General features: G+C 34.2%; 3 protein-coding genes across 3 annotated transcripts; 2 read left to right on the plus strand and 1 right to left on the minus strand.

The window, feature by feature from the left end:
* Positions 1-437: 437 nt before the first annotated feature.
* Positions 438-10,405, plus strand: LOC116342014 (mitogen-activated protein kinase 15). The gene is made up of 11 exons (XM_031769479.1): positions 438-650; positions 1,250-1,815; positions 6,617-6,649; positions 6,737-6,894; positions 7,199-7,405; positions 7,759-7,859; positions 8,063-8,109; positions 8,211-8,306; positions 8,380-8,621; positions 8,868-9,002; positions 9,100-10,405. The coding sequence occupies exons 2-11, from the start codon at positions 1,729-1,731 to the stop codon at positions 10,322-10,324; spliced, it is 2,331 nt and encodes a 776-aa protein (XP_031625339.1). The 5' UTR covers positions 438-650; positions 1,250-1,728; the 3' UTR covers positions 10,325-10,405.
* A 3,641-nt stretch (positions 10,406-14,046) lies between these two features.
* Positions 14,047-16,293, plus strand: LOC116341971 (UDP-glucuronosyltransferase 1-7-like). Its single transcript, XM_031769416.1, has 5 exons — positions 14,047-14,139; positions 14,206-14,443; positions 14,508-14,735; positions 14,812-15,027; positions 15,091-16,293. Exons 1-5 carry the CDS (start codon positions 14,137-14,139, stop codon positions 15,930-15,932), a joined length of 1,527 nt encoding a protein of 508 aa, XP_031625276.1. The 5' UTR covers positions 14,047-14,136; the 3' UTR covers positions 15,933-16,293.
* Positions 16,294-16,959: 666 nt separating this feature from the next.
* LOC116342128 (WD repeat-containing protein 92) lies at positions 16,960-18,337 on the minus strand. Its single transcript, XM_031769629.1, has 2 exons — positions 17,297-18,337; positions 16,960-17,219 (listed from the first exon to the last, which is right to left on the minus strand). The coding sequence occupies exons 1-2, from the start codon at positions 18,156-18,158 to the stop codon at positions 16,960-16,962; spliced, it is 1,122 nt and encodes a 373-aa protein (XP_031625489.1). The 5' UTR covers positions 18,159-18,337.
* Positions 18,338-18,552: the final 215 nt, after the last annotated feature.

The following is an 18,552-nucleotide window of genomic DNA, read 5'->3' on the forward strand; positions in this document are numbered from 1 at the left end:
TGTTTCAAATTTTGTGCATGCAGACAAGTGCCCCGCGTTCGTTGAGGAACGACAAGGGCCCGGTTTATGCCAATGGACAACGACTTTATTTAGTAGCTGTAATAATAAACATCGGTTAAACTCTCAAATCGACGAACAATCGGGGACAAATGAAACGAGTTGTGGTTGTTATGGTGCCTACAAATACGAAATTTTAAAGAGCTATCGTGTCATTTGGTTATTGAAAGCTTATTATTTGTTGGTTGATTGTTTGTGACATCGGCACATTTTTCAACGACAGTGACAATGTATCCATATACATATACACACTGATAAGGTTGTCCCATTTCAATCTGGCTAACCTTTTAAATTGTTTTCATTTTGTATAGATTCGCTATCGATTTTGAAGTGAAATAAAAAAATAATGGAACCGACTTCATGTCAATCGATCGAGTGACTCCTTACCGCAAGACAAGTGGTGACAACGAGATGTAGTTCAAAACAATCGAGAATATTCTATTCAAAGTTATTTAAAATAGAACAAAAGAGAAACCTTTTGTTTTGTTTAAAGTGCATATAAAAAACACAACAAAAAAAAAACAAATCCCTCAGCGTCAGTGAATCCAACTGAGAAAACCACCACATTTCATTGCCATTGATTTCGACTGATTGTAAATATTGCCAATCTATATATATAAATATTTTGGGTATATTTCTCCATCTACGTGTGGTTATAACATTACTCACGAAAGGCCAAAAAAAAAAGGAAATGGAATCATCCTGAATTCGGAATGTAATCGATCTAACAACAAAAATTTATACACACTGTGATTGTTTGTCGGTGTACAGTTCTAGACTAAATGCTATTTTATTCATTTGTGATGTGCCGCGTACTGATTTCTGTTTCTTTTTTCATCGCTTGATTATTTATTTGCTTGTTTTTATATTTCACGTTCCCCATAGACTAACGTCGACTAAATTCATCAAGTAAGCTAGTTTAATAACAAAACAGGAACGAATTCAACGACAACGAAACAAAACCAATCAATATCTGTTTGTTGGATTTTTCATTTCAATTTGTCTCTTTCGTTATTTCTGTTGTCAGTTGAACGCTGTACCCAGGTGAACACGTCCCTTTAGATCTGAGCATAGATTCTGTAAAACGTTTCAAAATTGAATTACAAATCGCTTTTAAGATAAATTTCGTTTCATTTCCGAGCAAAAAGTGCATTTACAGTTTATGTGTTTATATTTTTATTTCGGAGCACAGTTGCAGAAATGCGGACAAACCGCAGCAAATTATTTTTGTAAATAGATAGCCAAACATATGGTTTGCTAAACCGGAAGGAGATATAACAACGTGCAGAAAAATACCAAAATAACAGAAGAAAAACAAACGAAAAAACTTTTGCTCAACACAAGGCGAGAAACTAGATGCATGCCCGTGAGCAAATATGTGTGTGCTGCCATTATTGTTGCTGTTTTTAACATTGACAAAATTCCAAATGGAATAATATGTTGAGTGTTTAAATAAAGTTTTGCGGGACGAGTAACGAAAATGACTTAATAACTGCAAACTGTAAAGTTCATACCCGAAATAGTTTACAGTTAAACTTTGCTGGTGTTCAGTTTTTGTTGTGTTCTTTTGTGCTGGGGTGACAGTTTTTATTCGAATTCTTTGTTGTTGTTGTTATTATTTTACGGAAATTAAAAACAATTCTTTCGATAAAAAGACACGGAAGTCGCGTAATGTCAAACAAAATGAAAAATCAGGAGAAAGCCAATCGGATAACCGAAATTGACGACCATATACGTCGCAACTTTGAAATCATAAAGGTAAAAGAAAATATTATTCAATTTGATTATCACACATCGCATGCTTAGTTTTGTCTCGTATTTGCAAGGCAGACTACAACATATTTTCGCTTTATTAACAAAATATATATACATATTGCATGACATTGATTATACTTTTGGGGTTTTTCGAAACGATACAGCTGCTATTTTGTACATATTATAAATCCCATTTTATTGTTCGATATGCAAAAGTGTCATATTGTGTTATATATACCAAAGCCATGCAATGAATTGAATTTTAATGACATCGGAAAAATTTCCATTTAAATAACAACACAAATCCGTTGTCTTTTTTATTCTTTGCCCTGGTGTGGTATACGCAACGCAAATATGGAAAAAGAAATCATTTCTGCGACGGATATATCATTATTGCGAATCAAAGCGAAAGAAATCAGCTTGACATTTAACATGACATTTTTCATGAATTCCGCAAATCAAAATTGATTTTGCTGCCATTCGAAATGGTAATTGTGATCTTTTGCAAAAGAAAAACTCGGAATAATCAATTTTGTGTTGTTTGCGAAGCCAATCATAACATCATTGTCTCATTGCATCATGTTATAGTCATTTTATTTTGTTGTTTGCCACAATTTTTCTCTCTCTGCGTCCTTCATCACATCCTGGACTTGTTGAGCTCGTGCAAATGATACCCCATTCTCGTCAAAAGAGCGACGGAGCGAAACAGCAATTTGAACCAATCAACGTAGCACATCCCATGCTCATAGCGTCCCTTTTTACAAGGTTTCTTTTTTTATAAAATGCGAGTGATAGTAAAATAATAAAGTTTATACCACCAAAGACATTTTATGTTCGAGAAAAAAGAACACGAGCCAAAGCTTATTCCTGTTGCTTACAACCGACATCAAACAAAATGGGGGTTTAATGGAGGCGAAAAAAGCATAGAGTATTATAATATGGAAAAATGGAGATTGGTTCATGAGGTCATAATCATCGCCAAAGCTATTAAGGCATTTGCATAACAATTTTTAAAGTCACATAAAAACCGACTTTTATCTTCATAAAAAAATGCGTCGCACTTTCTATCAAACGCTCATTTCATACTCGTCGTCATTTTGCCTTTTGTTGTCGCCTAACAAACACCCTTTTCCTTCATCATTCTCTCGTTTCGCTCTTCTCATCAAATTATAAAACCCAATTCATTGTGCAAATGAATTGTGAATGTGTCACCATTCCATTTTACACATTTCTTTTTTTTTTCATTTCACTTCATTTGGCTGGAACATTTATTAAAAGAATTTAAAAACGCGTTTTTACCCGACACCAGATTAAGTGTTGACTCAGGCCTCTCACACCTCTCGCAACAATGTTGTATTCATTGGTCCATCTGTTTTGAATCAAACCGCTGTTGTTTTCTTTCATTTTCATTTCGCCAACTTTTTCACATTTTCATTTGGCGAAAATGTAATTTTTCCGCACAGTTTCACATGCAAACTTGATTATCGTAAAATGGTTTGTGGTTTACAATTCTTAATGTAATTTCTGTGTGCGACGATGAATACGCGCCGAATTCGATATAAATGGAAAAGGGATTTTGTGCTGTGTCGCCAGCAGCAGAGCGCAGCAAAATCCGGCGAACGAAACGAGAAAATCATAAATTTTCATTTTACTTTAATCGTGGGGTTTTGCAAACAAACTACCAACCAAACTGCACTTCTACTTCTTTATCCCTTTTCTATTCTCTCTGTTTTTGGAAGCGTATTTACTCTTTAGCCAAAGTTCATCTCTTTTTCGTTCATTTTCTTCGGGTGTAGTTGTCGCTGCACCAGCAATGCAACTTTATTTGTGTATCCTGTTTGTCACAAACAAGTGTAACTGGAATTTATTTGGTTTTTCACTTTACCCTAAACGAAAAGTCTGTTTCGATTGCATTTTCTTATCGCAAGCTCCCGCATCTGTTCTCCCCAAACACCATTCTCTCCCTGCTTCTGCTTTCGTTATTTCCATTTTTCAATACCGAATTTCTTCATCAGTAAAATGTATTTCGGTTGGACAAAATTTTGCTCCATTTCTATGTTGTTTGTCTTTCTGTTTTCGCTCTTCCATGCGTTCGTTCGTTTTCTCGTTAATTCACCGAATTCTTCACTCTTTTCCACTGAAAGAATGTGAACAAATTAAGAGAACAGTTTTCAATTAACAACAAGTGCTGAAATTATAACATGCCGACCACTCTTTTCTGCTGCATCCATTTCACTTTTTCGCCAATTTCGCAAAAACTTAATTTTCGTAAGCGACAACGTATGTACATTTTCGTTGGATGCATTTAAATGCAAAATGCAAAACTTTTCCAACCATCGCTGTTTTTTTTCTTTTCTTCTCCCTTTAAATTTTATGCTGAAAACTTGAATCGTTGCATTTTTTGATGGAAAGGGGGGAGCTTTCCAATAAACGGTGCAAATGCAGAACATAAAAGACCTTCAACTTTTCGTGCATTCGGCGACTAAAAGGTAAAAAAGCGCACAATGCGAGGTTCAAGAGCGTCATAATTGACTGTTTTGCATGCACACAATGAGACCAATTTGTATTTTATTGTTTTCAAGTCAACAACTAATAAATTTCATAATTTCTTTCCCGCCAAGATCGATGCAGGCTCAAGCATCCAATCCCGAAAATTGTATTAAAATGCAACGGTGTGGGAAATCGAATTAAACTTAAGCGGAAATGACGGGGGCAAAAATTGGGTCGTGGTGTTTATCTCATTTTATGAAAACGGAAAAGTGACTTCATTTTATTTCGAGTAGATAAAATGATAATAAAAAGATTGAACAACTTGAAACTAACAACGAGAAAAAAGGGGAAATATATATGTAGAGTAGAGTGAAAATAGACAGAGTTTCATAAGCCATCTTGCATTATTGACATTGGGATTTTCCATCAAGATGGAATTCAGCTTTTATACGAACGTAAAACCAAGTACATGCACATTACACAATACGAAATATACATAAATGGGTAAGTTTGAGCGAAGAAACTTCAAGAAATTGTTTGAAGATGTTAAGTTACACTCATATTAAATCCGACAAATGAGCATTTTATGTACTCTTCAGCAAAATGCAATTAAATTCATCAAACGTCTGGACGTTCGCATCTCAACTTTAAAGAGAGTAAAAAGTGAAACAAAACAAAGTTCTTGGAGTGATTACATTGCGAAAATGGCAACATTTTCGAAAGAGGGACTGAACGAAGAGAGAGAGAGCAAATGTGTGAAAAAGAGAGAGAGAGATAGAGAGAGAGAGAGGAAGTAAGAAAGAGAAGAAAAAGTCCAAAGAAATGCAACAAAATTCACATATAACGAGATTTGAAATATTCCGTTTTATCCCGTTGAAAAACTTTGTATTGTATATCTCATAGTTGTAGAGTAAAATTGTTTTTTTTTCCGAACATTTTTATTATTATGTAAGTTAGGGTGGATCAAAATAAAAAAAAATTATTCAATTTTAAATATTATACGCCGTTTTTATCATATTTGATGCCCAAAAACACCATTTGCGCAATTTTATTTTGTTCAATTAAGTCGCCCAGGCTCTAAAAAACCATTATAAATTTTCCTCGGTGAACACATTCAGCGAAAACTGACCACGACTTTTTATACGTGACCTTAATTTTACGAAAATTGCGTACATTAAAAAAAACTAGGCGTTTTTTACATAGTCATAGATATGACTCATATACATGAAAGTCTATTTTTATGTATTTTATTCGATACTTTTTGTGGCAGATAAAGTTTTTTTTAATCAAAAACAGTGACCGGTTCGCGCATATTTCTATGCTTGCCTAAATACGCTAGTTAGCATAGATATGCCAAGCATAGCCGCAAACGCAACCGACGCATCGCCGTTCACTCTATATGAACAATACACATGTTCGTTTATGCAGACGACCGTGCGCATACAATATAGCTCGAATCGAATGGTGACGGGTGCGTTGCGGCTTGCGTCTCCGCTATGCTTAGCATAGCTATCAGGCATAGAAATATGCGCGAACCGGTCACTGATCAAAAATCTTAATAAATAATAATACAATGGGATGGTACAAACGATTTATCCAATATTATGAGAATTGCGCTGTCTGTGTTACTGCTGTTGTAACCGATGTATCAACCGATGCGGAAATTGTGTGCATTTCTCTGTGATATATTCGACGACTGACCATTTTTTTTCTCATACCAAACCCTCCCACGTATTTGTTACATATTTTTTTTAGAAAGTAGAGCTCTTTCAAATGTCACCAAAATGGGTTCACGGAGGAAAATTGATAATGGTTCTGCAGAGCTGGTTTGACTTAATTGAACAAAATGAAAGCGCACATGGTATTTTTAGGGGTCGAATATGATAAAACTGACGTGGAATGTTGAAAATTAATTTTTTTATTTTGGGTCACCCTAATGTATTGACTGTTGAGTCGAATGCGAACGAGTTCTTAAAGTTGTTAGATCGAATCGAATAAGCTTCTTGTGTCTGCAAAAGGGAACACATAATTTTGAGTCACGTTTAATCAATAAACTTTGGTTGTGCTTTTTTCTGCGTTGGCATGAAGAACGTATACAATATGCATACTATTAAACGTTGAAAATATGTTTCGAAAATAGTGTTATTCGTTTGAGTGAGTTTTATCAAATTAATTATGATCACAAGACGAATGGAAGCAGTCAATTTTGCAATGCTTTCAATGCACGATTTTCCACTATATTTGATAACTTTATTATGTTCACGTTCACGAACATGTGTAATCTTGTATCTGAAATATTCTATGATATTTTCAGCGTTTGGGCAAAGGCGCTTATGGTATCGTATGGGTAAGCAACACTGTAGTGAAAACACTGAACAAGCGTCCACAATGGAATTTTCACTTTTTCAATGTTTTTTTCTTTCTTTCCACAAAGAAAGCGATTGATCGACGAACCAAACAGACGGTTGCTGTGAAGAAAATTTTCGATGCATTTCGAAATGAAACAGATGCTCAACGAACGTTTCGCGAAATTATGCTGCTGCGGGCGTTGCGCAATCATCCCAACATTATTCAACTCTATAGCATACACAGGTACCGTATTCAATTTAATTTACGGCGATTTATTTATTTTTTTAAATCTCTCAATACCATTTTAGCCGTGATAATGAATTTAATAAAATTCATTTCCAAATGTACAATTTTTTAATGTGAGACAAAAATGGCAAACATTGATTGGTTAAAATATATATATAAAATGATTACCGTTAATTTTTTTGATAATAATGAATTTTTAATTTACTTTTTTTCGTCTTTATCGTATCTCTCTTTCGCTTCCACCTCATTATTACACATATCGTCTATGCAATATTATATTTTGTCCACCGTATATCTCCAGAGCAACCAATCACATGGATATTTATTTATCGTTTGAGTTCATGGAGAGTGATTTGCATAACGTGATTAAAAGAGGATCGATATTGAAAGATATACACAAACGTTATGTCATGTATCAGGTATTGAATGCGACAAATTTTATCCATTCGGGAAATATAATTCATCGTGATTTAAAACCAAGCAATATATTAGTGGACAGCAAGTGCAGGTAAATATGCTTTTTTGGCTTCCCACTGCACGTCCTCTCCCATTCTCCATTGTTTTATCTAATTTTAAACCCCTTACACCTTGTTGGCTTTAGACGGCGACGTAAATTGATTCGGATTTCGGCTTAACCACGACTAATTTTGAATATTTATGGGTTCATAAACTCATATTTAGTTACATCAAGAGAAAATTACTTTTCAATAATAATAAAATAAAACGCATCAATTTTCGATTCATGTTAAAAGCCAGTTTGGTGGCGACACATGATTTATGTGCGACTCTTGCAATAATATAAACTGAGTTCATTATCAGTAATTTATATGTTTTCAATAATGTGGCACACACCACATACAGATGTAAGTTAGCGGATTTTGGTTTGGCACGTTCATTGTCACAAAATCACCCGACGGTTGACTCGAATGGCAATGAGGAAGCATGTTTAACGGATTACGTAGGTAATGATAATCGATTTATGTTGAAATTGATACAAGCGGCTAGGTCGTCGTCATCCTTTTTGGATAGACTAGGAAAAGAAAACAAACAAAATCAAATTTAAATTATTAAAACGAACTTTTCCAATTTGTCAAGCGCTATTAACCTCAAAGATGACAAACTTTAAACAAATAAATATAATAATATCGATGTTATTTTTCAAAAGCGACTCGCTGGTATCGTGCGCCTGAAATATTGATCGCAAACAAACAGGTGGGTTTCAAATTGATTGATTTTATTCATCTCTAACTTTATTTCATTTTTTTTTTACTTTTTTGGTTCTGGCATTTATTGTTTTTTTTTTTTTCAAACAGTATACGAAGGGCATCGATATGTGGTCATTGGGATGTATATTAGGAGAAATGTGCCGAGGCAAACCAATTTTTCCTGGCAGCTGTACAATCAATCAGGTAAAACTAAAAATGAAATACCAAAATCAAATTCAATAACAAAAAAAGAATCGAAAAAACTTTGTGTTTGAAGATTGAGTGTATTTTATCGGCATTGCCACATCCAAGCGAAAGTGATTTGAAGTCTGTTGGAAATGGATTTGGTTCGGCATTATTGAATCAATCAACAAAATCAATGAGCTCAAATCCGAGCATGGAAGAACTATTGGCCGATACACCAGCTGATGCAAAGGATTTGGTGAAAGCGCTACTCGTCATGGATCCAACAAAGCGACTCACAGCCAAACAAGCAATGTGCCATAGATATGTAGAAAAGTAAGCATTCGAATGTAATTTTATTGAACAGGGTGTCTCATATAAAAGGCCCACAACCATTCATTTTTTTAGTCCGGTAAAAATTGTTTAGTTAGTGAGAATTTCCATTGAATTTATTTAAAAAAGAAAAGAAAAGAAAAGAAAAGAAAATGGAAGCCTTGTAATGGCCCACTCATATGGGACACCCTTTATATTCTTTGTCACTGTTTGAAGTCTGATAAATACGAATAACTTCCATATGACTAGGTTTCGTAATGCATCGCCCGAATCGGAGCTAAAATCGGATATCATTCCATTATTTCGAGATGATATACAGCTAACGGTTTCCGAGTATCGATCAAAATTGTATGAAATCATGTCAACAACGGAACGAAAGAGAAAGTAAAGCTAATTTTCTAAACTCTTGATTTCGCACAAAAATCACATTACATTTTTTCCGTATAAATAAACTAAATGAAATATTTGATTGTTTAAAAAGTTCCATATCATCATCGCCAAGTGGTGCCACTACCAATTCAAAATCATCGCCAACGGATAGCTTGCACAAGGTTTCGACAGCAGCAACAGTAACATCAACAGCATCATCATCATCAAATGGACGAATGATTTTGCCGAAAACGATAACAGGCACTTCATCATCAATAGCCGACAAAAAAATGCCGACCAACGCAAGTTATTCATCACAAATCAAATGTCAAAACGATGCCAAACAACATCCATCATATTCAAGTGTATTTCATCCAAAACCAATAACGAATTCGAAACCTACCTCAATCAATAGCACAACAACGTCGACATCGTCTCTGCAACCATCACGCCAAATCAATGGCTCTTATACACGTTTGACCAATAAATTAAATTGCTGCAAAAGTTGTATACGTGATTCGGACGATGCGCTTCTAAAGAAGTGCGCAAATGATGTGTCAATACCAAAATTGAAAAACGACATCAAATATCCATCGCAATTCATCGATTCGAATGCAAATTGTTGCTACGAATCGGAACAACAATCCAAGTATAAACTATCAAATGATGTGAGACGATCAACAATACCAGGCGCACTTCGTCGTCATTCAAACGATGCAAATCAAATACTACGCAAATCAAATTTCAAACGTTCACTCGACGATGATTCAATCCATGGCGGTGGCGGTGGTGATTTCCGACAAAATTCCTTTGATAATGTTAAAACCATAACGAATGTACGCCTGCTAAAGAAATTAACACCATCACCAACACGAAACGAACATCAAAGTGATTTTCAGCGTAACGGAAACGGAAATTATTTGTCGCATTCAATCAACAATCATCTGGCCGCATCAAACGATAACCGACGCTTAATTAAGCAAAAATCTCTGGATGACTATACCGATGCAACGGCACGATTACGGAAACTCGAAATGAAAATGCGCAAACATAAAATTGACGTTCTCAAATATGCAAACAACCAAGACCAATCGACCATTTATGCCGATCCAAAGAAATTATTAGCATATCCGCCATCAAATCATTTCCGAAACAAATTAGAACCGTTTGCACGTACGAAAGGCGATTGTGTTTATCCGAAAATTGCATACGATTCGGTGCTACAAAGTAAACCGACGGTGTACCGTAGCAAAAATGGTTCGAATGGCGGCAGCTATGGCATTATTACATCATCCGAACTCTATAAACTGAGAGGAACACCCGAGCGCGTCACGTAATTTCATTTTCTAGTTTTTATTTTTGCAAATACTAAGCTCTTTGATTATATTACCAAAACCAAAATACACACACACATATACACATACACATGATTGGAAAACTTACTTTTCATCCAATAAAAATCAAAAAAAAATTTAAACCAACAAAAATATTCGATACTTTTTAAAACATTATTTGAAATTTGATCATAAAACGGCTGGCGTCATCATGTTACTTACTTTGAAATGGAGTTTTACTTTGAATCACGTTTGGTCAAGGTAAAATATCCTCCGCTCTTCTTCTTTTGCAACCACAATTTGGTCATTGGTATTTATGCAACCCATAAAACTATCAGAAATTCGCATTTGCGTTACAATCGAAAATTCTGGCTGTGAACCGTTTCCCAAATGAAGATGATGCTTTAATGATATTGCATTTTTGGCCCGATGCCACTGAAGTAGATAGAAATATATAGCATTTGTGCGTGGTTTCCTTTTACAAATGCAATTTAATCTTATCCTTTGATATTCGAATCGTATTTTAAAGAGGTTGCACATTAAATTATACAACCACTACCGCTGCCACATCAAAGCTTTGAACAAAGCCTTTATCTTCTCAACTGTGCTCTGAATACAAATGATTTCGATACACATTGAATTGAAGACATGATTTGATTTTACCTTGATTTCATTTTTGCTTGTTATTGTCACATGAGCGATTTTCCATCATAACAAAACCGCACATTTGATACCCAAACCCACTGCCATGGCCGCCTATAGCAATTTGAAAACGAATCAAGTTGAGCAAACTTTGATTCAGATTTTGCATCGTGTCAATGTCATTTGAAAAATGGAACCATGACACGAATTTGATACATCGCTCATTAACTTCTAACTACAGTTCATTTACAGAGATTTGAAAAAAAAAGAGTTGGGAAACATTCATTAGTATTGTAATCGCGTTTTGGCGTATCAAATGTTTTTTTTATTCTGCCATTGGCTATTCCAAGGATAAATCTCATTTCATTTCGAAGAATTAATCCAATGCACACTTTAACTACATTTTCGTATGCGCACCTGCCAACTGATGTGCACACACTTCGTTGCTCTGATGCTATTTGAGCTTGCAAATTTAAACATAATGGAAATTCAAATGAAGAATATCCAATTCAAATCAGCAGCTGAACACGGTTTATTGCTCGGTAATTCGTTATTTGTTCAAAAAAACACACACAAAAACGTTACCTGTTTGACATGCAATTATCGACATGAATGGATTTGAATATAACATCGTGTTCTCTCATTCTCTATGCAAATGTTTTGAAAGCGAAAAAAAATTATCCATGATTTTAATCTCTGCACATATGTTACTATGTTGCTGTAAGTTATATACTAACGCCGTTTCCCTGCGTCAGATTTATATGTACATCTGATATTCGGAGAATGGGGGTGTTGAAAAATACCATTGTCTACCCGTTATTACGTTTCAAAGTTTGTTTCTCCCAATGTTTTTCTCTAGGAATTAATTCAATTAAAGCGGGCATCAAATGACAAATTGAAACTGTGTTCCCATAGAAACAGTCTCAAAATGGAAAAGTTGTAATTAATTTCTGTTAATTGATAGAGATTCATTCAAATTGAATACTTGCCATTTGCAAGAGAAAAGAAATGGTTTTCATTGAAGGTGAGTATTCAACGTAGCAACATTTTTCATTGAATTATTCAAATTGAGTAAGTATCATCTGGAAAATGTCTTGCATAGCTTATCTTCTTACACCAAATAAAAACCAAATGAAAGGGAAAACCAATTCAAAGAAAACAAATCGAAATTGATTCATTCCGTGCTTGACTCAAGGTTTGTATCTACCCATAACAGTCAAATCGATAGGATTGATGATAGAATCAATAATCGAGTTAATAAATATGAATAATCCCATAAACTATATTGCACAAATAAACTAAAAAAATGCCTATGAGAAAATAAAACCGTTTTTTATTGTGGGTTTATGACGTTAGCACACAGTTATCATTGGATGACATCCAATGGGTGTTTATGTCATGGATGTACTGAAATAGTCCGAAATTGGTTATGTTCGAATGAACAAATTCATCGCAACAATAACGATTTTAAAGAAGAGAAACATATCCAAATATTTTATGACGAGACATTTATTTGAATGGGTTTCTTTGCCCCAAAAATCAACATAATAATATGCATTGTACATTTTCCTTACCATTAACTTTAATCGTATTTGAGATATTTTTTGCTTTAAAACAACTCATTTTTTGGAAATCTTTTTCTTGATTACTTCGAAGCTACTATTACGTAGAATTATATTAGAAAAATCAAATATCGATTGTGAATGTAGAATTTCCCTTGTGGAAATATTTCGACTTCATAGTCGACTATAAATTGACTAATTTGGGACAAAAATGGCTGATATGTTCATGTAACTTGAGTTGAGAACTACTACTAGTATATATACTTATATATGAAATTGACTTTTGTCAACTATGACTATGATCACTTTTAGTTAACATAGAAACATAACCGACTATATTCGATTTCAATCATCTATTGGTAATTTTAACCGAATAAAAGTGATTAAAATTTTCTTAATTTTTAGTTAGTCAGACATTTTTTTTTCACAAGGGTTTGAAAATATCTATGAAAAGATAAAATGAAATTAACTAGGGGGGAGACACAAACGATTAAACCATGATTCCAATATAAAAACACTAATCCTACTATTCCACCAATCCGTCATTTCATTGTCAAATGTGATGTCACATTTCGCCGCTATTCACTTTGTTGAAAACTTATTTATCGATACTGGAGTATGACATTTTGTTATTGATAATTAAAATTATTTTTTTCATCAATAAAATTTTGAGAAAGAGTATCTATTGTTTTTTAAATTTGTAATCGACTTTTGAACTAAAAAATATTTCAAAAAAGAACAAATTATTATCTCAAAACAAGTTCAATGCTTTTATCAAATTCTGTACTATCGATTACAAAAACTTTGAATTAACCCATTTTCGCTATTCCATACACGGGATTAGTGAATCCATGTGAATCCAGCTACTGAATTCTCTATTCCACTTTAATTTCTCGAATTTTTACACTAAAAAGTCTAATCCTATTCCACGTGTCTACCCCCTAGGAAATTAATGAAAATTAACTGAATTTTTTTTCAAATTACTTCTCGTATGTTCATGAAATCTTCTCTTTCATTGTCATATTTACAATATATCTATTTTATCTTTCGATTCATGCAAAATCATACGGCAATAGTTGATTGAAAAGTTTACAACTCAATGCAAGTTCACAACTCAATTTTATGCACGCAAAACCATCTGTAGTGGTCGTACATTATTTGCAATAGGCGCCGATTTAATGAAATGCTTGCTTCGATTCATTATTTTTTGTGCTCAATTTTTGCATTCTGTGTCATTTTAAATTAATACAGTTAATTAAAATTTATTCTAAGTCAGTTGAAATATATTTCTCGTTTGCCTCAAAAACTGCATTACTTTATTCAATGACAAAATTTCTAATTGTTTCCAACCAAACAAAAAAAAAACATTTTTAATTTTTTTAATTAAAAAAACTCATTCACACAATTGACATTCAAGCAGTATATGCACTCACTTATAGGAAGTATCAGTGACAATAATTAATAGAGTAAATTGCGTACACTTCTAACCTTCATATAGATTAATCTTATCATATGCCGACGAAATAATGGCAATGGTTATTTAATTGTACAGTAAAGTGTTGCGCTATTCAACCAGTCTGAATTTACTATTTGAATAGAAGAGTTGTGGAAATGGTGAGATTTTTAAATCAAATATTAAGCGAACTTAGAACTCTAATCGAGCTGTTTATTTTCATATAGAAACTTTTAACGATTACAACGCTGCTCATGCTATTATCCATTACAAATGGATACAAAATATTATTTATGGTGCCATTTAATTGGCCATCGCATTGGATACTTCTGCAACATTTCGTGAAGGCACTAGTCGAACGCGGTCATCATGTAACCGCTGTTGTGAATATTCCTATAAAGAATTTTCAATCGCCCAATTATACAGAGATTCTTATCGATCCACCCTTTGAACTAGAAAAAGTTTGTAAGTAATTTAATCACGTTATTTATTATCGAAAAATTAAATTATAATAATATTGTTATCGCAGTTTCGATGGACAATATGTTCGAAAGCTCCCACGATAATGATTTTCACAAGCTTGAGTTATTCGAAAGGGTTTCAACACCATCCAGCGACTTTGGATTGAAAAGTGCGAGTATGCAAAAAATGATACACAGTAATGATTTACATTTTGATTTGGTGATACAACAGGATTATTTCCACGAGAGTTGGCTGATGTTCGCCTATAAATTCGATGCTCCAGTTATTACAATTTGTGAGTTTTTAAATCTCCAAAAACATAATGGTCAAATAATTGTAAATCAAACTATGTAACACTGGGTTATCCAAAGGTACTAATGGGCATCCCGATTACTTTGATCGGGCAATGGGTCTACTCACGCCATGGTCACATGTTCCTCATAATATCCTTGATAACGAAGATGACATGACATATTCACAACGAGCTTATAATCTTTTGCTATCTTTATATGATGCGTATCTTAGACACTGGGTAATGCTGCCGAAACAGAATGAGATTGCCAAACGATACTTCAGCCATCTAATAGGTAACAAGTCGAGTAAATAATAAATAATATTTTTTCATTCTAATGTTTGGTCAATATTCACAGAGGAAAAAGGAAGACCTCTACCGACCGTTGAAGAACTCTATAAAAATATTTCAATGATCTTTGTGAATACGCATCGAAGTTCATTCAAACCACGTCCACAAATGCCCGGAATAGTCAATATAGGTGGGGCTCATATCAAACCACCAAAACCGCTACCAAAAGATCTACAGGAATTCATGGACAATTCAAAGCATGGTGTGATCGTATTCACATTGGGTTCAGCGGTACGGAGCGATGCGATGCCAAAAGAGAAGATGGAAGCATTTTTGCAAGTTTTTGGAAAACTAAAGCAAAATGTTTTATGGAAATTTGAAGATGAATCATTTGCCAATATTCCCTCAAATGTTAGGGTCCAAAAATGGATGCCACAAAGTGATATATTGGCACATGAAAAAGTCGTTCTATTTATATCGCATGGAGGATTGTCGGGGACCTATGAGGGCACGATGCGGGGAGTTCCATTCCTTTTCACCCCTCTCTTTGCTGATCAGTTTCGAAATGCGCGGAAAGCAGTAAAAGCTGGAAGCGGATTAGAGCTTCCATTTTCTCAGATAACGGTCGAAACTCTTTCATCAAAAGTCAACGAACTTCTCACGAACAAAACGTATTACAATCGGGCAAAGGAAATTGCACGGCTGTCTAATGATAATTTGGTGCATCCGATGGAAGAGGCTATGTTTTGGATTGAATATGTGATTCGATCTGGCAATGGTGCGAAACATTTGAAATCGAGTGCCGTTCACATGTCCTGGTTCACTTATTTAATGTTGGATATTTTAATTATGCCATTTGTTGTCATTTTCATTATTTATCGTATTGGAAAAATGTTCAACAGAAAATAGCTTCGAGGTTAAAGCAATTGGGATCTAGTGATAGAAAAATTATAGATTTCATTCATTATCAATTGCTAAATTTTGATATTTTTTACGGAAAATTTTTGAAAATCCGTTTATAATAAAATACAAAGTGCAAAGAGAAGATGTTATCACAATGTTTGATTTTGTCTTGACTCACATACAACTCAATATAAATTTCTCAAAAAAGGTGCCAGTCATCATGACAGACAATTGTGTACATTTCTAATCCTAATAAAAATAAAACTTATATAACGACAAAAGAACTCTTGAATAATGTTGATAAGAAATACAAAAATAAATCTTCGCTTGATTAAATAATAAAAACACTTTCACATACACAAATCAAGTGTTATTGGCGATTTTATATACTCATTCTGAGTCGACAAAAAATGAAAATGATGACTTTACAATTTATACAAGAATTAGACCACCAACAGACTTAAAATTTGTGATTACATTTTCTTATCAATTTTGATAACACTGTACAGTTTTTCAGACTTGTGCGTAATTGGTTAATGTTGTTTATTTCACTCAATTTGACATTTTCAATAAAATGCCAATGAGTTGCCTCAATTTATGCAAAATTATTTTAAATAAACTGAATTACAGTAATTTTATTCCATGTTGCAAATATTCCATTGCCTAATTCATAGGTTTGTTATTATGGCAAAACAGAATCTTGAACATTTAAAAATGGTGTTGCGAGTGACTCACAACAGGCTATTTTTTGCATTTGACTAAATATTTGCTATTTTGATACTAAAGCTTTCAAATGTCCAAATATACATTTTCCTTACCATTAACTTGCATCGTTTTGAGCTTATTTTTGGTTTAAAAAATAGGTGTTTTGACTCTAGTATTTGAAATCTCTTAAGATGTTTATTTGACATTTTAGCTTTTTTCATTTCATTTCATTTAAAATTCATGTGGGTACATGAATACATTTATCATATTAAAAATTCACAATCACTGTTGCTCCAAATATGTGTCAGATTGATCCATATCATTTATTTTAGTATAAATTCAGATTTGTCGTGAGTAAAATGCGTACAGCCTGATCAAATGAGCCGCAAACAGCAAGGCCAATTTTGTCTGTATGCCAATCAAACGAATTTATCGGTTGACTTGAGACCGATGTGGCTTGTAACATTTGTAATTTTCCAGCAACACCTTGACTGCAGCCATCACTGGCTTCTTTAACACGTTTCTCTGGATATTTGTATTGCCATAGCCGTATTGCTCCCGTTCCACCGCATGTAACAAATATCTCACCTAAGCACGAATTAATGCAATAGAAAAAATACTTCAACACATTCTTGTGATTCAGTCTAAATGGCATGGATACTTACGATTTTGTGGTAAATGTCGTACGCACCAAACTGTTGCTCTGCCACCGTTAATGACACCATTTGTGCCCAACGATCGGCCAGCATCCTTTTCGCTAGCACATGCAAAACCTTTCTTTGGATGTTGTGTTCGCAAATCATATACATGTAATCCACCCTCCAACGTTGTCACCACTAATTTATTCATTGGAATATCGCGCCGATCAAATTCCGCACAACAAATGCCATTTTTTGTGTTTGTTTCCCAACGAATTTTCATTTGTCGTAAATCGAACATTTTCACATCGCCATTATCGTATCCGGCGACCAAAGAGCGTTCATCATTATTAAATGAATCGCCAAAGGCAACCGTCCAACATTCTCGTGGCATGTTTTCACCTTGTTGTGACGTAGTCGGTTCCATACAAACAACGGGTGAATCTTTTTGTCGTAAATCCCACACTTTCACACATCCGTCTGCTCCGCCAGTTGCAATTTCCGGAGCTCCACAATTTTTCATGTATCCACCGCCGATTGCATCCAAACCATGTGCCATACCATTGTGAGCTTGTACACTATAAATGGCCGCCGCATCAAGTCGTTCTAAATCCAATACTTGGAGTTGACCATCAAAACTAATAACGGACATATGACTTCGTTTTAATGAATTTGCACCGAACGAACCACTTTTCAATGTTGTTTTGTATTCATACTCTTTTACCACATCCAAATGACCAGTATTCATTTCAAATACACGCAAGACACCTTTGCCATTCGGTTTACTTCCGAGAACAACACATTTTGCCGAACACGGTAACCATCTAGTGTCGAAAATTGTAAAATCCACCGCTTTTTCGATGTGACACAAAACATACGGCTTATCCATTTTTTCAGCGATAATTTAAATGTGCAAACAATTTTTAACGATTATCTGTTTTACGGACCCAAAATAAATGTCACAAAGTGCAAACGCTATGTTCATAAATAAACGCCTTTTCTGTACTTGTAGCGGCACAACGGCGTTTCGAGGTAAATTTTTCATGCGGAGCGAAACAGGGGGTTTGATCAATAAAATAAACATGACGCCGTTGCTCTGCTGTTTAACCGTTTCCAAAAACTTTGGAATGCAAACAATTCCCAACAATAAATTATAATTGTTTTTTTTTTTAGTCGTATGACTGCAAGAGACTAGACTATATTTCATCGTTTGAAAAAAAAAACGGCTTTGACATTAATGAAAACACATAGACTACTGGGTTATGGTGTCACACTTTGAATGA

Source organism: Contarinia nasturtii, unplaced genomic scaffold (assembly GCF_009176525.2).
Source record: "Contarinia nasturtii isolate CC-2019 unplaced genomic scaffold, AAFC_CNas_1.1 Cnas_scaffold_810, whole genome shotgun sequence".
NCBI classification, from domain to species: domain Eukaryota; kingdom Metazoa; phylum Arthropoda; class Insecta; order Diptera; family Cecidomyiidae; genus Contarinia; species Contarinia nasturtii.

Coding starts and splice junctions, on each gene's coding strand:
- LOC116342014 (XM_031769479.1), top strand. CDS start 1,729: ATGTCAAACAAAATGAAAAATCAGGAGAAAGCCAATCGGATAACCGAA. Junction 6,895..7,198: donor CAACTCTATAGCATACACAG/GTACCGTATTCA, acceptor GTATATCTCCAG/AGCAACCAATCACATGGATA. Junction 7,860..8,062: donor ATGTTTAACGGATTACGTAG/GTAATGATAATC, acceptor ATTTTTCAAAAG/CGACTCGCTGGTATCGTGCG.
- LOC116341971 (XM_031769416.1), top strand. Junction 14,444..14,507: donor CTTTGAACTAGAAAAAGTTT/GTAAGTAATTTA, acceptor TTGTTATCGCAG/TTTCGATGGACAATATGTTC. Junction 14,736..14,811: donor TGCTCCAGTTATTACAATTT/GTGAGTTTTTAA, acceptor GGTTATCCAAAG/GTACTAATGGGCATCCCGAT.
- LOC116342128 (XM_031769629.1), bottom strand. CDS start 18,158: ATGGATAAGCCGTATGTTTTGTGTCACATCGAAAAAGCGGTGGATTTT. Junction 17,220..17,296: donor ACGACATTTACCACAAAATC/GTAAGTATCCAT, acceptor ATTCGTGCTTAG/GTGAGATATTTGTTACATGC.